General features: G+C 37.5%; 2 protein-coding genes across 2 annotated transcripts; both read left to right on the forward strand.

Annotated features, from left to right (window-relative positions):
• Window positions 1-11368: 11368 nt before the first annotated feature.
• Window positions 11369-12304, forward strand: LOC123590480 (olfactory receptor 8S1-like). The gene has a single exon (XM_045463713.1). It carries the CDS (start codon window positions 11369-11371, stop codon window positions 12302-12304), a length of 936 nt encoding a protein of 311 aa, XP_045319669.1.
• A 3600-nt stretch (window positions 12305-15904) lies between these two features.
• On the forward strand, window positions 15905-16843 carry LOC123590479 (olfactory receptor 8S1-like). The gene has a single exon (XM_045463711.1). The coding sequence runs from the start codon at window positions 15905-15907 to the stop codon at window positions 16841-16843; it is 939 nt and encodes a 312-aa protein (XP_045319667.1).
• The last annotated feature ends 7511 nt before the right edge of the window (window positions 16844-24354 follow it).

Below are 24354 nucleotides of genomic sequence, written 5' to 3' on the forward strand. Positions count from 1 at the left end.
GCAAGGGAATTACTTTTTCATTTGCCTTTGTTTCCCACATTACCATGGCAAGCACTTAAACCCCTTTCCTTTGTTCTTGGGTAGCCAGGAGTGTCCAGGAATATCACACATATTCCATAAGGGGTAGGGTTGGGGGTGCTGTTAGCCTGTACTTTGTTCTCAGCTCACCCGATGCTCCCTCATCACTATTACCTGTTAGAAAGCCAAGGAGAAAAGGATTTGGTCATTGTTGGCAGTTCATTTTAAAAGAGGAAACTTAGCATCTGTTTCACTGTGAGCCCTATAACCAACTCCAGTCCAAGAGGATAATTCCCACTGACATGTTTTATATTATGTTTACATCTTTATACCTAATAAAATTCATACAACATGTATCACTATATATACAGCTTTTTACTTAAATTATATTGTAAGTGACTTTTATGTTACTATAACTAATATTAATTTTAATTATTTTAATAATCTATTATGTTTATATTCCAAAGTGTGCTTGGCATTTCCTCATCATGGAAAATAGTTTATTATTTCACTATTATAATTTATCTTTCATATATTTTACAGTACAGTTCAGGTGACATTTCAGTTCTAAAAATAGCAATGCATTAAATATCTCATAAATATATTTTTGTTATAATTATTTTGATGCTTGGAAATTATTAGATCAAATGTGTATGATGTTTGTTAAGCCTTGTGACATGTTTCAACAGATTATTTTGCCAAGTATTTTACCACTATTGTGATGCCAGCAACGTATGCAAATGTCTCTCTTTCCCATGTAACCTGTATTATTTATACTGCTTTTAAAATATTTTACTTATAGGCCAGGAATTAAATTTTTGTATCTATCTATATTTCTTTTGATACTACTGACATGAACAATGTTACATATTTATTTACTACTTTTCTCTTGTCTAATTATTCATCTATTTTGCCCACTAATATATGCAGTTGGTGATGTTCTTATCAATTTAACTAATACAATAAATACATTAAACATTGTCTGTCATAGTTGATTCCAACTTGTAAACCTCCTTAAAATGTCTTTTCATTTTGTGGATTTCCTTTTTAGAGAAAGAGAAATGTTAATTTTTATGTAATCAAATACGTTCAACTTTCCATATGAAGATTCTTTTTTCCTAAAGCTTAGAAAATCCTTTTGTTAATACGAGGCAAATGTCAAACATGTTTGCAACTCTTAATTTGTCTCAGAACTTAAATAATTTACATTCACTATCCCATTATTATTGACATAAGGTAAATTTGGCCAGTCACATATATGAACAAGAAAACTTAGAGTAAAGGATGTTAATAAAAATAACCCAACGATGCATATTAAATGGTTTAAGTTGGAATTCAAACTAGGCAGCTCAGAATCTAGAGTCCATGTTCTTAACTATTATGTAACAGAAAAATTGAAATAAATTTGAATTGATCCCACTTATTAATGTAAATAATGACTTGCTCTAGCTTTCTACACACACACACACACACACACACACACACAGAGCAAACTCTTCATTCTCTACATGAACTGGTGACAAAATTTCAAGTGTGAGAGTCTGTAAGAAACTCTACAGTATAGAAACTTCTATTTCTCATAGAATCTTCACTGATCAGGAAAAGTTCCCCAGTTCCTTTCTATTTTCTCACTCTTTCTTCTAAAGGCATGAGGGTGCATTCCTTCATAGAACACAGGCTACAAACAGTAATCAAGACTAATCATCTGGTTTTGTTCTTTTCTTTAGTGGTCCTGAGGCCATCTTTGTAGTCCTTTCTTTGTCAAGCAGACAACTGGTAAATATTTAGTGGCTGCTGTGTTTGATGATTCTAAAGCTATTGTTCAAGTCTGCTACAAGAACTCATATAGTTCTAAAAATTACAAATGCATTTTAACATGGTTTTGCATGTTTCATTTATATTTAAAATTATCTGACTTACTGTCATTATGTGAAAAGGGTGCTAAGGGAATGAGAATTTCCAGAAGAATTTAATGTCAGTTTATACCTTTCTCAAGCCTCTTTTACAAACTCATCCTTAAATGAATTTGACTTCAGGGCCCCTAGGTGGCTCAGTTGGTTGGGCATCCGACTTTGGCTCAGCTCGTGAGTTCGAGCCCCATGTGTCGGGCTCTGTGCTGACAGCTCGGAGCCTGGAGCCTGCTTCAGATTCTGTGTCTCCCGCTCTCTCTGCCCCTAACCCACTTGCATATTGTCTCTGTCTCTCTCAAATATAAACAAACATCAAAAAAAAAAAAAAAAGAGTCTCATAACCATAAGAAGGTTAATGGGGGTGGGGGGTTGGGAAGTGGTTTAAATGGATGACAGGATGAGCACTGGGTGTCATATGTAAGAGATGAATCACTGCGTTCTACTCCTGAAGCTAAGACTACACCATATGTTAACTAACTTGAGAATTAAAAAAAAGTCAAAAAAAATTTAAGAAACTAATTTCAATTTACAATCATTTTACTTTTGCTGGAAAAAATAAACTTTGAATAATTTTTTTAAAAATTGATTACCCTGCTATTATCACAGTTATAAAATTACTAATTTTCATATATAATTTGATACATCACAATGTAAATAAGTTACCTTTAAAGTTGCTCAGCAAAAAAAAAAAGTCTCTTACAGTTTGTTTCCCTCTCTCTTTTTAGATTTGCCTCTCTCAATGATTGATTTCTGACTGTTAATTTTGCATTCGCAAAATGAACCCCTCTTCATTATGATATATTATCTTTTTAATAAATTATTTGACTATATATGCTATGTTTTGCTTGCAGTTTTTCCATCTATGTTCGTGATAATTATTGGACTATTTTCTTTTCACGCTCTTGTCAGATTTTAGCATCAGGGTTATTATTGACCTCATAAAACAAGTTGAGGATTCTTCCTACAATCGCCATTCTATAGATGAATTTGTATGTAAAACTGGTACTATTTGTTCACCAGTGAAGTCATGTAGATTGGAGTTTTCTTTATGGAAAATATTGTAATTTCATGTTTAATTTATTTAACAGATATTGAAGTGTTCAAACCTTATATTTTCTCTTGTGTTAGAATTGTTAGGTTGTGTTTCTCAAGGAAATTGTGCTATTAATATAAATATTTGATACTTATATTTTCACGAGTATTTGATATATTTGTGCATAACATCCTTCTAATAACTTTTTTATGTCTATAAGATTTGTAGTAATTCTTCCTTTTCATTTCAGATATCACTAATTTTTTAATTATTTATTTATTTTTGGTCAATACTGCAAATTTACCATTTACACTGATCTTTTCAAGAAATCAACTTTGGCTTTCCTTGTTTTCTTTGTTGTACATCTACTTTCTATTTTGTTTACTGCTCTTGATTATTTTCCTCTTTCCACTTGCTCTGTATATAATTTGCTGGTTTTTTCCAAGCTTCTTGAGGTGCAAGCTTAGAAAATTGAATTCCACTCTCTCTCTTTTTCTAATAGATGTATTAAAAGATTTCTTGTCTCTCTTAGTACTGTTGTAGCTGTGTCTTACAAATTTTGATATATTACTTTCATTTTCTTTCAATTCAAAATATTTTCTAATTTCCTTTGCAATGTCTCTTTTAACCTATGTGCATTTAGAAATGTATAGGGGGTGGGGGGCACCTGCGTCGTGCAGTCCGTTGAACGTCTGACTCAGCTCAGGTCATGATCTCACAGTTTGTGGGTTTGAGTCCCACCTCAGGCTCTGTGCTGATGGCACGGAGCCTACTTAGGATTCTGTCTCTCCTCTGCCTCTCCCCATCTTGTGGTCTCTCTCTCTCTCTCAAAATAAATAAATATATTTTTAAAAATAGAGTATCTTTTAAAAAAATGTATTTGGGGACTTTTCTATTTATCCTTCTGATATTGATTTCTAATTCAATTTCACTATGTGAGAAAAGATAGTTTACTTTTTCAAACTTCTAAAATGTGGCCTATTTCAGTAAATTTTTTTATTTAACTTTATTTATTCAAACTTTATTTCTATTTCTATTTCTATTTTTTTTGTCATACTCTTAGTTGATATTTAACTCTCCTCCAGCTCAGGTTCCTTTTTGTGTTTTGCCCTTTCTAGCTTTGGATTGAAATCTTCACAGAAAATTTTAAAACCATTCAGAAACACAGACATACCAATCAAATGTTTGCAAAATACAAAATATGCACCTCACAATAGGAGAAATAGAATCCAGTAAGTATTCAAAATTTATTCACTCTAGTGAATATAAAATAAAATATAATTTCAAGCCAATAAATGTTTAAAATTAAGTATACTAGCAATGTTTAATGTTGGTGAAAATCTAACAAAATAAGCATAATCACATGCTTTAAGCCAAAGTATAAACTGGTTTAATGTCTCTGGATATCATGTAGTAATATGTATCAAGAGTTTTCACAAAGATCATATCCCTTTCCCTAGCTTGTCTGGGTTCAAATAATTAATCGGTTATTGCATCAAATTTTAGCCACAAGACTGCTTATCATAGAATTATCAGTTTTCATGATAACTATGAAAACTATAAATTATTTAACTGTTATATTAGAGAATGCATTATTTGATTAAAGTAAACCCATGCTGGGGCACCTATATGGCTCAGTTGGTTGAACTTCTGACTTTGGCTCAGGTCATGATTCCGCAATTAATGAGTTCAAGCCCTGCATCAGGCTTTATGCTGACAGCTCAGGGCCTGGAGTCTGCTTCCAATTCTGTGTCTCCCTCTCTCTCTGCACCTCCCCTGCTTGCATTCTGTCTCTCTCTGTCTCTCAAAAATAAATAAATGTTAAAAAAAAAAAAAAGTTAAGTAAACCCATGCTATGGAATACTGTAATCCATATTTTAAAACCACATTTAGAAAAGTATTTAATGTAAAGAAAATCTACACATCAAAATGTTACATAAAAGTGTTACTAAACTATACTTGGATTTAATTCACTATTTACCAAATTTTTATGTAGACATGGAAATCTGGTTGAATGTAGATCCTAATTCAATAAGGCAAGCACAGGTCCTAAGAGCCTGTAGTTCTAACAAGTTCCCACGTGATGCTACTAAGCTGGCTCATTATTGAGTTGAGTAGCAAGAGTGTAATCAATTTTGAAGGGAAAGTAGATACATGATAAATAGATAGGTAAATAGATAGATAGATGATAGAGATAGATAGATAGATAGATAGATGACAGATAGATGATAATTAGATAGATGATAGAGATAGATAAGCAGACAAACAGAATTAAAGGAAAAATGACTTAATACCAGAGTATTCATCTCTAAATGTGTCAAATAAAAAGGGCTTTATATTTTCTTAATTATGGTTTTCTTTTACTTGAACTTGTGTTACTCTTGTTCTGACACTCTATTTCTTATTTTAACAGATACTTAATATAGAAATACAGAGAATCCCCCTAAAAAGAATAAATAATGTATAATACTGCCCATCCAGAGATAACTACTATTAATACTTTGTATATATTCCTTATATGCAAGCACACAGACACCATGCACATGTGAAAATACACAAACATGCATGTATGAGTCATATACAACATTCTTACATTATATAATATATAATAACATTATACATATATGTATATAACTTTTATAATCAGAGAAATAAATAAAAATTACTTGGCATTGATTTCCTGGAGAGAAACAATTGTCCAGACCTGAGCTGTCCAATGTGATAGCCACTAATCACACAAGACTATTTAAATTTAATTTTTTGTTAATTAAAATTAAGTAAAACTAAAAATCCAGTTCCTCAGTCTCACTGGCCACATTTCAAGGGCTCAATAACCACCCATGCCTAGTGACTACTTTTTTGGAGAGTGCATATATAAAACATTTCCATCACCACAGAAACTTCTCATCACACAATACTAATCTAGACAAGTCTTCCGATCTTTTTGGAACTTTATTTGCTGGCTATTCTGTTTGAGTAGGGAAAGGGTTAACATTAGGCAGGGATAGATAAGGTATAGATAAGGCAGGCTCCAGCTTCAGGTGGGGAGCTGAAGTGGCAGACAGGTTTGAGGGGAAAAAAATGATAAACCTATTCCTGGGTGACGCGCATGAGTGGAGTCTCACACTTTCTGATAAGGTCCCAATAAAAAGTCAGGGACAAAAATCCTCAGTGGTTACCCAGTGAGACCCCTCTCCCTCTTGAGAGCTTTATACTTCCCCTCAATAAATTCTATCACTTTGCTCACTCTCCGATGTTGGTGAGATTCCTTTTTTCGACACACGAGACAAAGACAAGTGTCTCTCCCACCCTCCTGTAACATAATAAATGTTAAGGATTATTTTTATCCTAGAGCTAATTTTACTGATGGTCTTAAAACTCATTTTAAGGGGCGCCTGGGTGGCGCAGTCGGTTAAGCGTCCGACTTCAGCCAGGTCACGATCTCGTGGTCCGTGAGTTCGAGCCCCGCGTCGGGCTCTGGGCTGATGGCTCAGAGCCTGGAGCCTGTTTCCGATTCTGTGTCTCCCTCTCTCTCTGCCCCTCCCCCATTCATGCTCTGTCTCTCTCTGTCCCAAAAAATAAACGTTGAAAAAAAAAATTAAAAAAAAACCTCATTTTAATAAACAAATGGACATTTGTTTTATATCAGGACTCTGATAACTTAAGCAAACAGTTCTGCACATCTCAATCTGTGAGCACTCAAACCTTAACAGAGCTATTATGTAGGCTGAATCTACACAGACACATCATACAATGGGAGTCAAATTGTTTACAAAAATGAGTTCACTGATTTTTTTTCTCTTTACTTATTTGGTAATCAATTTAGTGAGTCAGCGACTCACTATCAAGTAAGTTCCCATTGCTTCACGGGGACCAATCAAATAAATACTCTTGGCCCAGTCTGTCTCCAACCAGCTCCCTCTAGATTAACAAAGGTTCGTACATAATACATACATCAAACCAGTAGTTCCTTAATTCCGCATCTAAGCAAGCTCCATGAATTCTTGAGTACAGTTGCTAAGGTTCTTGACTACAAGATTGACTAGTGGGAATAACAGAGTTGCCATTCCCCTGAGCTTCTCAGCCAGAGGGTTAATGCTCAAACTGTCTAAACAGGTGTTCTGAGGATTAGTGAGACCAGATAACCCAATGAGTGGCTGAGACATGTTATAAAGAAACATCTGGAAATCCTAATGAAGAGATGCTTGGATGAAGGCATTTGAGATCATTGAAAGAAGCAACTGTGCTGTGACTATTTCATATTTTTAGTTTACAATCTAGTAATATTTTTAGTTCAGAATCTAGTTAGCAATAGGATTTTATGAACTTCACCATGTTTGAGGATGCAAAAGCTACCTTCTATAGTTCATTCAACTTCTTAGAAGCTGTGTTTAAATCACACTTCTGCAGCCTTCTTGGGCATCAGATTGTCTTGTTGGGCAGAATTCATAGGTAATCAGGATTTGGGTCCTGGAAAGGGCTTTGTAGGTGGGATCAGGGATGAGGAATTGATAAGTAAGGGCTCAGGAGTCACCCTTGCTGGGTAATTAAGTCTGAGCTAGACCTTGCATTATCAGCTATCAAGCAACTCAGGATTAGCATAAACCAGGAATCAGGCTGGGGCACCACAGTGAATCCTGAAAGTAACCTAAAGGACAGGCTGTAGGCTATCAGGTCAGAGTTGGAAACTATGCATAACATTGTTTAACTGCACTCCCTGATGCTATAAACTAGATATAGAGTCTTAGAAAAAAGTGGAATCTAAGGAGAGGAGCATCACCTGGGCATGAGAAAGGGAGTTGAAACTTAGACACTGAAAAAGTGTTTCAGGATCAAGACCAGAGAGGTACCCAACTGTGGTATATACAGTACTGAATGTTTATAAGCAGCCTTTCCAGACTGGACAAAGAAAGGTGAGATCTACCTCCTTTGGGGCAGGGCTCAGTAACTATGATGATTTCATCTGAACACAGGGACTCTGCCTGGCACAAGCTGTCATAGGACTAAGTGGATACATTCCCAAACTTCTTCTCTTACACTCTTCCTGTCCTACCCTGTCTAGGGGAATTGTTCAGAGTGTATTGTTCTGGAGAGGGTCTTCTTTCCCAGCTGTTCCTTTGGGCACCAACATGATTTCTATTCACATAATTTGTTTCCTTCTTTTTCCAGAGTTCTCTGCATCTATCCCAGAAAATAATGTAAGGGCAAGTACCAAAGTTGCACCCAGAGTCCTTCATACTTCCTGTCTCATTTATAGCTGCTCTTCCTTTTTCTTAAATTTTTTTATTTTAATTTAAATCCAAGTTAGTTAACTTATAGTGTAATAATGATTTCAGGAATAGAATTTAGTGATTCATTACGTACATATACTACCCAGTGCTCATCCCAACAAGTGCCCTCCTTAATGCCCACCACCTATTTAGTCCATTCCCCCACCCAACACCCTGACAGCAACCCTCAGTTTGTTCTCTGCATTTAAGAGTCTCTTATGGTTTGTCTCCCTCTCTGTTTTCATTTTTGCTTCCCTTCCCCTATGTTCATCTGTTTTGTTTCTTAAATTCCACAAATTAGTGAATCATGATATTTGTCTTTCTCTGATTAATTTATTTTGGTTAGCATAATACACACTAGTTCCATCCACATGTTGCAAATGGCAAGATATCATTCTTTTTGATCACTGAGTAATATTCCGTGTGTGTGTGTGTGTGTGTGTGTGTGTGTGTGTGTGTACCACATCTTCTTTATCCATTAGTCAGTCGATGGACATTGGACTCTTTCCATAATTTTTGAATAATTGTCAATAGTGCTGCTATAAGCATTGGGGTGCATGTACCCCTTGGAATCAGCATTTTTGTATCCTTTAGATAAATACCTAGTAGTGCAATTTCTGGGTCATAGGGTAGTTCTATTTTTAATTTTTTGAGGAACCTCCATAGTGTTTTCCAGAGTGGCTGCACCAGTTTGCATTCCCACCAGCAGTGCAAAAGGGATCTCCTTTCTCTGCATCCTCACCAACATCTGTTGTTGCCTGAGTTGTTAATTTTCACCATTCTGACAGGTGTAAGGTGGTATCTCATTGTGGTTTTGATTTGTATTTCCCTGGTGATAAGTGATATTGAGCATCTTTTCATGTGGTCTATTAGGCATCTGGATGTCTTCTTTGGAAAAGTGTTCTATTCATGCCTTCTGCCCATTTCTTCACCAGATTATTTTCTGGGTGTTGAGTTTGACTAAATTCGTTATAGATTTTGGATACTAACCCTTTATCTGATATGTCGTTTGCAAATATCTTCTCCCATTCCCTCGGTTGCCTTTTAGTTTTATTGATTGTTTCCTTTGCTGTGCAGAGGTTTTTTATCTTGATGAGATCCTAGTAGTTCATTTTTGCTTTTGTTTTCTTTGCCTCTGGAGACATGCCAAGTAAGAAGTTGCTGTGTCCAAGATCAAAGAGGTTGTTGCCTGTTTTCTTCTATAGAATTTTGATGGTCCCCTGTCTTACATTTAGGTTTTTCATCCATTTTGAGTTTATTTTTATGTATAGTATAAGAAAGTGGTCTAGTTTCAATCTTCTGCATGTTGCTGTCCAGTTCTCCCAGCACCACTTGTTAAAGAGACTGTGTTTATTCCATTGGATATTCTTTCCTGCTTTGTCAAAGATTAGATGGCCATAGGTTTGTGGGCCCATTTCTAGGTTCTCCATTGTATTCCATTGATCTATATGTCTGTTTTTGTGCCAGTGCCATACTGTCTTGATAATTACAGCTTCGTAATACAGCTTGCAGATCAGAATTGTGATGCCTCCAGCTTTGATTTTCTTTTTCAGCATCACTTTAGCTATTTGGGGTTTTTCTTGTTCCATAAAAATTTTAGAATTGTTTTTTCTAGCTCTGTGAAGAATGCTGGTTGCTATTCCTTTTTTTTTTTTTTTTTTTTTTTTTAATGAACACAAACATTTTTATTTACCTTTTCCCAAACACAGGTCTCCTAACTGCAAGAGTCAGAAAGTTTTACTAACTTCAGACTTCTTTAATTTGGAGCTGTATGAAAATGTCTTAACATACATATGCTTTAGAATTCTTATGGAATTCTTTACTATCTACCTATGCATCTATCTCTCTATATACCTACCTAACAGCATTTGTCTCTGTATCTACTTAACAAAAGCAAATGTAATTGTAACAAACCAAAATGGCTTACATTAGGAGTCTAGTATTAAGGTTGAAGTCTTTCATTATTTTGTTTGTTTGTTTGTTTGTTTTTTATTGTTCCACCAACAACTGTTAAGGACTCTCAGTCAGGTGTTACCACATGTGGTCTTTCTTCTGGCCTGAGTTTCTCTTCCTCTTAGGGTGCTGAGTTCTGCTGAAACTTTGCATCTTGCTTCTTAAAGCAGAGGTTGGCCTGGTCTTGTCTGTTTCTTCTTGAGCTACTTACTCCTTTTGAAAACAGTCACATACCCTCCCTTTCTGAGTGAAATTGCCCTCACGATCGTAAAATGGTTTAATGTTGGAAGGGAATCATTCCAAAGTGATTTCAAAATGTCGCTGTTAAGCCACCTTAGTGATCTCTACGTTATTTTCTACGCCTCCTTTAGGAAACAACAAGTGCGGTGAATGTTGCAGCAAAAACTTAATTCCTGATAAGTATCACCTTTAAGAGTGATTTACTATCTGACTTCTGCCTACAGTTGTAAACCATGGCAATAATAGTGATAGAATAATACCTGGGCTTTTTGTGTAGACATTTTTCTAAATACTTCATATACATTTATCATTGCAAAAACTTTATAAGGTTGGAACTGTTATTGCCTCATTTTACAGACAAGAAAACTGAGGTACGGAACAGTGAAGTCACGTGTACAAGGCCTCACAGTTAGCAAGGCCTCACAATTAGCGGTGGAGCTGGGATGAACCCAGGCTGATGCTTACCTGTGAGTGACCAAAGATGCTGCTCATTCACACTCCAGCGGACAGCTCTTAAGAACTATTCACTTCCTAATTCTTTACCTTTGGGCACACTTTTCTCTCAATTTACATGTCTCTTTAGAGGAAGCTTGCATTTCCTTAAAATCTTGGCTCAAATACCTCAATATTAACTCATTACTGAATCTTCCAAAACTCATTTCTACAGCTGCCATCGCACCATCACCATGGTTTCTAATTGCCTGTCTTTGCAAATGTATCTCCCTGAAGCACGATCTTTAAAATGAGAGAAACTATGCCTTGCTCCCCATTACATTGAAAGTGACCGACATAAAACTAGTGGCCTAGTGTAGAAGCTGAACATTTATTTGCCAATTAATAGTGATAATAAGAGAGAATCAATGCAATGCAAAATCTGATTGAAGGATAGAAGAAACTTCACTGCCATGATTTTTCATATAATTTTTAGGGAACGGCCTTTGTAAATGGCCTTGGGGAACCGCAGCACCATCACTGAATTCTTCCTCCTCGGGCTGTCTGTCAACCCCCACATCCAGGCTCTGTTTTTTGTGCTGTTCCTGAATATTTACCTTCTGACCATCATGGGGAACCTGCTGCTGCTGCTGGTGATCAGGGCTGACTCTCACCTCCACACACCCATGTACTTTTTCCTCAGTCATCTCTCTTTCCTGGACTTTTGTTTATCTTCAGCTACTGTGCCCAGGATGTTGAAAGACCTCCTATCGGAGATAAAAACTATCTCAGTAAGGGGCTGCCTGGCTCAAGGCTTCTTTGTGTTTATCACCGCAGGGACTGAAGCTTTTCTGCTCTCAGTGATGGCCTATGACCGCTATGCTGCCATCTGCCACCCTCTGCTCTATGGACAGATGATGAGAAAACAGCTGTGTGTGCAACTTGTATTGGGCTCGTGGGGCTTGAGTTTTTTGAATGCACTTATTAACATCCTCCTTGCTGCCAACTTGGACTTCTGTGAGAGCCATACCATCAACCACTACAGCTGTGAGGTGCCCTCTCTCTTTCCTCTGTCCTGCTCTGATGTTTCTACCAACCTCCTAGTGCTGCTCTGCTCCACCCTGCTTCATGGACTTGGGACCTTCTTCCCAATCATCTCATCCTATGGCTGCATTGTCTCCACCATCCTGCACATCAGCTCCACCTCAGGCAGAAGCAAGGCCTTCTCCACCTGCTCCTCCCACCTCATAGCAGTGATCTTCTTTTATGGATCAGGTTTTCTCCGCTATCTCGTGCCAACCTCAGGATCCCCCCTTGAGTTGATCTTCTCTATGCAGTATGGTATGATCACCCCCATGCTGAATCCTCTCATCTATAGCCTGAAGAACAAGGAGGTGAAGGCAGCTGTGAGAAGGACACTGGGAACGTATTTGCCATGTTCCAGGTGAAAAAGAAAAGCTAGTAGATAATAAAAAAATCAGAATAATATACCAGCCATACATTGTGTGAGTTGACTTTAATAAAAACTTTCTAGGTCTATACTATGTCAGACATCATGAGATAAGTAAGCAGTGCATAAGAAATGAAAACAAAAATATTAGAAAGGTATTAACTTTAGTCTAAATAGAAAGAAACAATGGATTAAATAACTATCTCAATTCAGAAAATGAGGTCATGAAAGTGTTGATTCATTCTTCTCAGTACTCCTCAAATATTTACTTTGATCTTCTTATTAGTAAAATATGTGTGTCTTTAATCATAATTAGAAATTGGGTTTAAGAAAAGTCAATGAAAGGCATACTTTACTCTTAAGTGAAGGTTTTGGATGGTTGAGTAAAAACAGAAGTAGACTTCAACTATGTGGCAGGAGAATAATGAAGTTCAACTGAGTGGCCCTTGGAGAGGAACTAAAGATGCTGAAGAAAGTAAGTTCATACACTGGGGCAGAGGACAGACTCAAATAAACCCTCAAAATCCCTGTTGTTTCTTGCTATAATCTTTCCATAGAAGCCTTAAATATGCATATTCTTATATCTATAATTTCTTAGATACATGTGTGAATGAATGTTCTGATCATAACAATAATTAAAAACAAAATACTTAAAAACAAATATAGATTAACAAAAAAAGGAAACATTCTTTTAAAAAAGGTGTTCTTGATTATTCCATATATCCTTGAATTGTGTTTCCTTTGCTCATTTATTTGATAAGTAACAGTGGGGGGAGGGGGGAATATTAGGCTAGAACAGTCTAGTTTGACTGAAAACCTAATAGTTTATGGTAAATAAATAAATGGAAATTTTGATTTGTGTAACAGACTATTCATACTAAAGACTATAATTAACTTTTACACAAATGCTTCCCTAAATCCTCCCAAATGGGAGTATTCAAACTGTAGCAGGGCCCTGTATAGGATTCTAAATGCATTCTAAAGCAAATGGATTTGGATGGAGTTTAGGCAAACAACTGTGCATGTGAACTTTTTTAGTCTTTTTACCTTTTTGATCAACAAATCACTTTTACACACCAAATTTGACTGGGCTTGATTTTGCCTAAGAAGTCCCAAAGAGAAGAAGACCTGAGAGTGTCATTTGAAAACTACTCTTTTCCTGCTTGGGGAGCCAGGCAAATAACCCTCTGGCCACTCTTTCTACTTTCGACTCCCACTAGACTCAGAAGAATTTAGAATTAATGACTAAAGGTCATTGCATCACCTAGATGTTCCAAAGGCCACACCTAAGAGATCCCCACTCATCCTTATAAAATCAGTGTTGACAAAACCTTTTACTACTAAATGTGACTTCAGGTTATGACCATAGAATTATAAATGCTGTCGCCCTGGTGAGGAATCAAAACCAACCAGTTGTCTACACATGGCTGCTCTGTGAACTCATTAAACCCAAACAATGCTTTGTGTAACTGAGACATGATGTTAGAAACAAGAAAAACTAAGAGTATGTGAGATTCTTTGAAAGAAGGAACTTCCCTTGGCTATATAAATTTATTGTTAGAATTCAGTAAAGCATTTCATCATCAATAGGATTTTATAAATTTTATCATGACACCAGACAGAAGCCACTTTCTCCAGGCCATCTTCCTTCTCACTAAATGAATCTAAATAAAAGTCCTGCAGCCAAGTTGAAGAGCAAATTACCTTATCGAACAGGATATACAGGTAATGTGTGTTTGGGGTATGGGAAGGATTTTGAGGCTGTGTTTTTGGCTAAGGAGTTAACAAGTAAGGAATCACAACTTTCCCTTGGCTGAGCTCTGCACTTACTGGGAATGGTCAGGACAAGGAACTGGCTGGGCCACCCCCTACTAAATCCTATGGGTAACCCAAGGTCAGACTTCAGGGTAGAAGGTCAAAGCCAGAAGTCATTGGTAAATACTGATATTTATGCAAATAGAGAATTGTAATTCAGACATAAAGCCTTCGAGAAACACAGCAAGGGACATGAGCACATCTGGCCATGAAGGAGAAATTCGGAGTATGAAGAGTGAGGACAATGTCTCAGGATGAAAGTCACAACAGACGAATATAAAGGATTTAATGTTCTACTCCTGTTTTAAAACAGGCCCCTGAGTATGAACCGAGAAAAGTTAGTGGGTGGAGCCTTCCTTCTGCAGGCAGAGAGTAGCAACAGTGGGTGTTTCCAACAGAAGCTAGTCCTATAGAACGCATCCCCCATTTTTTTTTCCTGTACTTCCTGGGAGAGAAGTCCAGAATGCATAGCACTGGGCAGAGTCCTCTCTCCCAGCTGCTGCTCTGGCCAGGATACCCATTCAAGTATTCCCTGGCATGAAACCCTTTCAAGCTTTCCTCTCTTAATTTTCTCGAGATCCAGCCTGTTTTGGGATACACACCCATCCTAGTAATGCTCGTAAGGTGGGCCCTAAGGTCTACACAGAATCCCAAACACTTTATCTCCCCCTTGTCATCATCTCTGCAGTCCTGCAGCTATGCCTATTAGCAATTACATGCCCTCCTTTCTGAGTGAAGGCACCGCAGAAACTGCCAAGTGGAGACAGGCTCAACACCAAAATAATTCTAAACTTCTAACTTGCCTTCCAGTGGAGGTGATGAGCAGAGGAGGGAAGCTGCTGGTAATGGTTTCAATGTGATTTCTTGCACTTCTCTTGATAAAGGCATGTAAAGTAGTAACGATGACTGTAGCATCAGCAGCAACAACTTTGGTCTTTGATAGTGCTTTACCGATGTAAGAATATAGGTGACTTTTGCCTAGACTTAAAATCCCAAATAATGGGAAGAAGAAGGAGGAGGAGGAGAAGTAGAAGCAGCAGCAGCAGCAGTAGCAGCAGCAGCACAGAATAGATGCTTTTGAAGAGCTTTGTATATAATTTCATATTTAATGGAATTAAATTATTATTTTCATATAATTTCATATCCTAAAAACCCTCTGTGGTACTGTTATTATCTTCTCTTAATATGCAAGGATATTGAAGTAAGAGCGTTATGTATCTTGTACATAAAATCATAGCTAATTAGTGGTGGACCTGGGATTCGATCTTAGTTTGATGCAGGAGCCCACATGTTTAGCCACTGCTCTGTGATGCTCACTTATTCCCTGGGCATCAACTTTTCAGCACTACCCATGTTTTAACTACCCATGAACTCAGCTGATTTTTCAGTCTTGAGCCTTTGACTGTATTTTTTAGGCAAACTAAATATATGTGAGAAACACACTAATCATACACTTTCTTAAAAGTTTTGTCAAATTCGCTCAGAAAACTATCATTATTGACCCTCACTAAATCAGTTTGAGCTCCCATTTCATTAATTGTAGCATTCATTGTTTTCATGTCCATGTTCTTCCATGGAGAATACTAAGAACAAGGACCATACCTTAATCATCTTTTTGTTCTAAGTGGCTGCACGAAACCCAGGTTATAATAGAAAACAAAACTGTTCACTGGGCAATAGTGATACGAAAAGAGAACCAATGCAATTAGAAAATTCCTTGGGGGATAATAGACTTTCGGTTCCTGTGGTGTTTTGTATTATTTCTAGGGAAAGGCCTTTGTAAATGGACTTGGGGAACTACAGCACCATCACGGAGTTTATCCTCCTCGGGCTCTCTGCCAATCCCCACGTCCAGGCTGCACTCTTTGTGCTCTTCCTGGGGATTTACCTGCTGACCATCATGGGGAACCTGATGCTGCTGCTGGTGATCAGGATTGATTTTCACCTGCACACACCCATGTACTTCTTCCTGAGTCACCTCTCTTTTGTCGATATCTGCTTCTCTTCGGTCACTGTGCCCAAGATGCTGGAGAACCTTCTGTCTCAAAAGAAAACAATATCAGTAGAGGGCTGCCTTGCTCAAGTCTTCTTTGTGTTTGTTGCTGCAGGAACTGAAGCCTGTCTGCTTTCTGCAATGGCCTATGACCGCTATGCTGCCATCTGCCACCCTCTGCTGTATGGACAGATCATGAGTAAACAGCTGTATATGCAGCTTGTGTGGGGCTCGTGGGGACTGGGCTTTCTGGATGCACTCATCAACATCTTCCTAGCTGTGAAGATGGTCTTCTGCAAGGCCCAAATCATCCCCCACTACAGCTGTGAAATGCCCTCTCTCCTCTCACTGTCCTGTTCCGATATCTCCAGCAACCTCATTGCCTTGCTCTGCTCCACTCTTCTACATGGACTCGGAACCTTCCTTTTGGTCTTCTTATCCTACACCCGTATAATCGCCACCATCCTGAGCATCAGCTCCACCTTAGGCAGAAGTAAGGCCTTTTCCACCTGCTCCTCCCACCTCATCGCAGTGACCCTTTACTATGGCTCAGGTTTGCTCCGCCATCTAATGCCAAATTCAGGTGCGCCCCTTGAGCTGATCTTTTCTGTGCAGTATACTGTAGTCACTCCCATGCTGAATCCTCTCATCTATAGCCTGAAGAACAAGGAGGTGAAGGCAGCTCTGGCAAGAACTTTGGAAAAGTATTTGCAACATATCAGGTGCTGAAATGAAAACAGAGCATGGTGGAGAACTGGAACATATCTGCATACAAAAGGATATTAAGTGAGTTTACGATAGTAAGCTGTACTCCTAACTACTTACAACGTCAGATGCCGCAACCTAAAATAGAAGTGCATGTGACAATGACACAAAGTAATTATAGGAAGGATGGTTCAATTTCTTTTCAAGGCAAACAAATTATTAAATAATAAGAAAGCTTTGTGATGAACATATTGGTTCACTTTTCTCATTCTAAAACATTTCACCCTAGGCTTTCATTTGGAAAAGTCATTAGTTTCATTGATCTGTCATTATTTTTTTTAATGTTTATTTATTTTTTGAGACAGAGAGAGACAGAGCATGAATGGGGGAGGGGCAGAGAGAGAGGGAGACACAGAATCGGAAACAGGCTCCAGGCTCCGAGCCATCAGCCCAGAGCCTGACGAGGGGCTCGAACTCACGAACCGTGAGATCGTGACCTGAGCTGAAGTTGGACACTCAACCGACTGAGCCACCCAGGCGCCCCATCTGTCATTATTTTTTATTGAGTTTTGGGCATACACATCTGAGAAGAATGTAGGGCCCTGGATCTATAAAAGAGAAAAGTCATAGATAAGGGTAAACGGTGAGAAAGATAAAGACTTCCAACTGGGTGACCACAGGAGACACGCATGAAAAGCTGAAAGTTCTGCAGAGAAATAATAATCATATTGAGGCAGAGCTCAGACTCTTAAAATTTCCAAGAACTTTTATGTATGTGTGGAGTGATGGCCAGATCTCCAGTGAGAGAGGCTGCAAGGAGGCTCTATGTCTCTAGGAACCTCACTTCTCACATAGCCTTCACTCAGACTTGTATTTTCTATAATAAGCTGACCTTATCTGTGTTCTTTTCCTTGTAGAGTACAGGCTATGAGCTTTAGACAAATAATCTGGTTTTGATCTCATCACATGTGAATTCTGAAATTGTCCTTGCCTCTCATCTTTCAGCTGTCAAACAATTGGTTACTGTTTAGGGACCAGTGGTTTGCTGGATTTAAGGTACTGCATCACCTCCAACTAATTCATTTTTATCTATAAAATATAAACCCAGGGGCGCCTGTGTGGCTCAGTCAGTTAAGCGTCCAACTCTTGATTTCAGCTCAGGTCATGATGTCACAATTGTGAGATTGAGCCCCACGTCAGGCTCTCTTGTTGGACGTGGAGCCTGCCTAAGAATATCTCTCTCCCGCTCTCTCTCTCTCTGCCCCTCCCTAACTTGCACATACACGTGTGTGTGCTCTCTAAATAAATAAATAAATAAATAAATAAATAAATAAATAAACAAACCCATTCTCACATTGCTTCTCATTTGTTTAAAATTTTGTTAGGGTTTACTTATTTTTGAGAGAGAGAGAGACAGAATGCAAGTGGGGGAAGGGGCAGGGAGAGGGAGACACAGAATCTGAAGCAGGCTCCAGACTCTGAGCTGTCAGCACAGAGTCCAACATGGGGCTCAAGCTCATGAACTGCGAAATCATGACCTGAGCTAAAGTCAAGAGTCTGACTCTGAACCGACTAAGCTACCCCGGCACCCCTGCTTCTGATTTGTTTAATCTATATTTTACTATTCTCTAATTCATTGTAGTTGAGAAAAAAGGGGAAAAGTAAGTACAAACTATTGAATTCACTTAATATTAGCTTACATTTTTCTCAAGCTACTTTCATAAACTCACTTTTTCCCAGTTGTCAGTTATACAGGCTTTTCATCCTCATCTAGCCATTGGTAACTCACAGTAAGGGCCTCTTCTCATCTGATACTCCAGAAAACTCCAAATACATTATCTCGCTCCACAAACAACAGAATATTCAAGGCCTTCTTTGGATTCTTTGCCCTAAGGTGAAGCATCAGTGAACCCTCCAAGGTCAAGCTTTCTATGGTGAAGGGAAGTTTACGGCACTGCACCTGAGAAGAAGGCTGGTTATAGTCAGTGCACAAACGTCACAGAATTGATAGTAATTGTCACAGAAAGATACCAAGAGACTCAGTCAAATTCCCTTTAGAATAAATGAAAGACATGAAATCATAACTGCGTGAAGACATCCCCTCAAATCTAAAGGCTCAGCAGTTGCTCCTTTGGAGGGGCAATGACCTTGAACTTTGATGCCCAGAGTGCTACACCATTGCTTACTATACTGCCTGATCAGTGACAGGATCCTCTCTAGGCCTCAGAGAAGCTCTTCTTACCATTCCCTCAAGGGTTTTTGTATTTCCGGCCTGCAGAAATTCGGGAGATTCTGCCTGTGTTTTGGCCTTCCCAAGAGGCATAAATAACTAGTAATGATCCTATTATACACCTGAGTGCTTAGTGTTAAAAGATTGAATTTATGGGAAATTTTTCAATATTAATTTCCCAGGAACACCATTTCCTAAGCATGCCTGAAGTTTCTTCCTCTAAGACAGGTGACAAAAAAGGCAGCAAATATGCCAGAGAGGGAGACTTGCAGTGTGACAGTTCCTGAGAAGTTTGTCAATTTTACCCTGATTTCATCATGTTCTTTGCTTTTACTTAACACCTTTGCAATCTATTCTATTACTTTTATCACTTTATCTTTATAAAAAATATCACACTTACTAAAAAATGTATAAAACATATATGTACCAGTTAAAGAATGATTATGAAATGAAAACATACATACCCACTACTCAGCTTAAGAAATTATTCATTCTAGGGGCTCCTGGGTGGCTCAGTCGATTGAGCGTCCAACTCTTGATTTAGGCTCAGGTCGAGATCTCATGGTTGTTAGATGGAGCCCTGCATCAGGCTCCATGCTGGAAGTGGAGCCTGCTTAAGATTCCCTCTCTCTTCCTCCATCCCTCCCCAGCACTTGTGTGTGTGTGTGTGTGTGTGTGTGTGTGTGTGTGTGTGTGCTCTCTCTCTCTCAAAAACTACAATTTTTTTAAAGAAATTATTCATTTTACTACCTCTCCTTCACTCCCCAAAACTGACTACTCCTCTGAATTTTTTAATCATTTCCTTTGGTTTTCTTTATATAATTTACTTTTGCCTGTTTCTGAACTTTATATAAATAGAATTAGGATATATGTATTGCTGTGACTTGCTTCTTTTCATCCATAGGAAGTTATCACCAGAGCCCTGGTTTTCCGCTGTGATGTGTCTAAAATTGCTAACATATGCTGCTACTTACCTCAGTAAGGGATTCTATACCCTTTGGCCTAAGATGGGAGTTTTCAGATTTGGTCCCTAATACTTTTCTCAGGTTACGGGTTTAGAGACCAAATGCACCTTCTGACAAGGCATACACTGGAATGTAGAACTGAAATGATGACATAGGTAATTCAGCAATAAGTTTCAATAAACTAGAAAAATTTACTCCCTATTTTATTCTGATATTGCAGCAGAATCAGCAACTCTAGAGACAGAAAGCAGATTGGTAGGTGCCTGAGAATGTAAAGGAGGGAAGAATGGAGAGTTACTTCTTAATGTGTACGGGGTTTTCTTTTGAGCTGATGAAAGTCTTTTGGCTCTAGATAGCGGTGGTGGGTACACAGCATTATGAATGTACTAAATGGCACTAAATTGTGTACTTTATGTATTTTTTAAGTTGTTATTTAAATTCCAGGGAGTTAACATATAGTGTAATACTAGTTTCAGGTGTACAAATAGTGATTCAACACTTCCATACATCACCCTCCATCCGTGCCCCCTTCCACCTCCCTTCTGGTAACCATCAGTTTGTTCTCTATAGTTAAGATCTGTTTCTTGGTTTGCCTCTCTCTCTTTCTCTCTCTTTTTTTTTTTTTTTTTGTCTCTTTGCTCATTTATCTCTTAAATTCCATATATGAGTAAAATCATGTGGTATGTGTCTTCCTCTGGCTGACTTATTTCTCTTAACATTATACTCTCTAGCTCCATCCATATCATTGCAAATGGCAAGATTTCATTCTTTCTTATGGGTAATATCCATTGTATATGTTTATCACATCTTCTTTATCCATTCATCACGTGATGGACATTTGGGCTCTTTCCATAATTTGGCTATTGTAGATAATGCTGCTGTAAACATCTGGGGAGTATGTACCCCTTTGAATTAGTATTTTTATTATCTTTTTTAAAAAAAAATATCTATTGCACCTAGGTGGCTCAGTCCGTTGAGCTTCCGACTTCGGCTCAGGTCATGATATCATAGTTCATGGGTTCAAGCCCCACGTCAGGCTCTGTGCTGATAGCTCAGAGCCCAGAGCCTGCTTCAGATTCTGTGTCTCCCTCTCTCTCTCTGCCCCTCCCCTGCTCATGCTCTGTTTCTCTCTCTCTCTCTCTCTCTCTCTCTCTCTCTCTCTCTCTCTCCTCTCTTTCAAAAATAAATAAACATTAAAAAAATTAATAAATAAAATAAAAATATTTATTTACTTTTGAGAAAGAGCATGAGCAGGAGAGGAGCGGAGAGAGAAAAGGACAGAGGATCCAACATGGGCTCCACACTGACAGCAGCAGCCTGATGTGGGACTCAAACTCACGAACCACGAGATCATGACCTAAGCCAAGCTGAGTACTCAACATACTGAGACACTCAGGCACCTCAGTAGTTTTATATTCTTTGAGCAAATACCTAGTAGTTTAATTGCTGGGTCATAGAGTATTTCTATTTTTAAAGTTTTGAGGAAACTCCATACTGTTTCCAGAGTGGCTACACCAGTTTGCATTCCAACCAACAGCATAGGAGGGTCCCCCTTTCTCCACATCCTCGCTAATACCTGATACTTCTTGTGTTGTTGATTTTGGCCATTCTGACAGGTATGAGGTAATATTGTGATTTTGACTCATATTTCCCTGATGATCAGTGATGTTGCATATCTTTTCATGTGCCTGTTAGCCATCTATATGTCTTTGAAAAATGTCTATTTGTGTATTCTGCCCATTTTTAACTGGATTATTCATTTTTGAGGTGTTGAGTTTGATAAATTCTTTATAGATTTTGGATACTCATCCTTTATCAGGTATGCTGTTTGCAATTATCTTCTCCCATTCCAAAGGTTGCCTTTTAGTTTCATTGATTGCTTCCTTCACTGCGCAATAGCTTTTTATCTCCAAACCAGTGTGATACACCACATTAATAAAAGAAAAGAACCATATGATTTTTTCAATAGATACAGAAAAAGCATTTGACAAAGTACAATATACATTCATGATTTTAAAAACCCTCAACAAAATAGGGTTAGAGGGAACATACCTCAACCTAATAAAAGCCATATATGAAAAACTCACAGCTAATACCATCCTCAACAGGGAAAAACCAAGAGCTTTTCCTCTATAGTCAGGAACAAGATAGGGATGTCTACTCTCACCACTGTTACTTAACATAACACTGGAAGTCCTAACCACAGCAATCAGACAACAAAAAGAAATAAATACATCCAAATTGGCAAAGAAGAAGGGAAAATTTCACTATTTGCAGATGACATGATACTCTATATAGAAAACCTGAAAGACTCCACCAAAAAAATGCTAGAACTGATACACAAATACAGTAAAGTCGCAGATACAAAATCAATGTACAGAAATGTATTGCATTTCTATACACCAATAATGAAGCAGCAGAAAGAGAAAGTAAGAAATCTATCCCATTTACAATTGCACCAACAACAATACGATACCTAGGAATAAACCTAAACAAAGTGGTGAAAGACCTATACTCTGAAAACTGTGAAACAGTGATGACAGAAATTGAAGATGACACAAAGAAATGGAAAGACAGTCCATGCTTATGGATCAGAAGAACAAATATTGTTAAAATATCCAAAGCAATCTACACATTTAATGCAATCCCTATCAAAATACCAACAGCATTTTTCACAGAGTTAGAATCCTAAAATTTGTATGGAACCACAAAAGACCCCAAATAGCCAAAGCAACCTTGAAAAAGGGAAGCATAGCTACATGCATCAAAGCTCAGGACTTCAAGCTATACTACAAAGCTGTAGTGATCAAAACAGTATGGGGCTGGCATAAAAATAGACACAGAGATCAACGGAATAGAACATAAAACCCAGAAATGAACCCACAGCTATATGGTCATTTAAGGCTTGACAAAGAAGGAAATATCCCCTGGGAAAAAGACAGTCTACTCAACAAATGATGTTGGGAAAATTGGACAGCAACATCCAGAAGAATGAAACCGGACCACTTTCTTACACCATACACAAAAAAAAAGTTCAAAATGGATTAAAGACCTAAATATGAGACAGAAAACCATTAAAATCCTAAAGGAGAACATAGGCAGTAACCTCTTTGACATGGACCATAGCAACTTCTTACTAGATATGTCTCATGAAGCAAGGAAAACAAAAGCAAAAATTAACTATTGAGACTTAGTCAGAATTGTGTGCTTTAAAATGGTTAATTTTATGGTACATGGATTTTATCTCAAAGAAAAATATTAGTATCTTTATTCTCACAGCTGTTATAGATATCCTGAGACATAAGATTGTAATGAACAATCCTCAATTCTTATTCAGAAAATTTATTTGGAACAAGCACTTTATTTCAAATATTTCTTTTAGGAAAGGATGTAGCAATTTCAGAATAAATTTAAGTAATAATAGTCTTCATACACATTATTCTAAACCACTGTTTTCATTTTTGACAATTTAAATTCCATTCGCCCACAGTGTCCACAATCCTGTATTCCATTATTTTCACTTTTCAATGTAACATAAACACACTGTGATAGTCTTAATAATTTTAATAACCACCTAAAATTTACATACAATCTTATAAATTATTAAAAATTTTTCTAAAGTTACATGTAACATATCTAACATGTATAATTATATGTACATAGCTTTAGAAGAATGTGTATATGTATATATCCATAATCTATACATATGGCAAAAATTGATAGCTCTAAAATGAGAAATTATAGTTGAAGACCAGTAATGAATATGACAAGTAGATAGATAATGAGTAGGAATAGAGTTGAAAAAAATAAGCAAATAAATTGTAGATAGCACAAGCCCAACTTTCTCACTAGAAGAGAAAGTACAAATAATCAAGGAGAAAAGGGTAGACATAACCCTGTGGTGCTGATTTGAGTCTGAGATCATCAGTATGAGATCATATTTATGTTAATATATGTATAGATGGATCCAGAAAAGATATATAGATACATGTGCATACCTGAGTTAGAATGCATATATTCATTTCCTAGCTATATCCATGGAAGGGCCTAGAAGCAGTGACCCCTCAATAGCAATGAGAACACACAGCACACAGATCTTGGTGGGGTTTTTTTTCTTTCCTAGTTTTTATTTAAATTCTAGTCAGTTAACATACATTGTAATATTAGTTTCAGGTGTAGAATTTAGAGCACCAAGTACTATATGTAATTGTTGAATCAGATCTTGGTGTTTAAATACCATTTTCTAACAAAAGAAACCAAGGCTCCTCAATTCTAGAGCTGGGACAAGAAAACACAAGATGAACCTAGCACATTTTGTAGTTCCAGAAGTAAAGTCATGT

This window comes from Leopardus geoffroyi, chromosome B4 (genome assembly GCF_018350155.1).
Source record: "Leopardus geoffroyi isolate Oge1 chromosome B4, O.geoffroyi_Oge1_pat1.0, whole genome shotgun sequence".
Lineage (NCBI taxonomy): Eukaryota > Metazoa > Chordata > Mammalia > Carnivora > Felidae > Leopardus > Leopardus geoffroyi.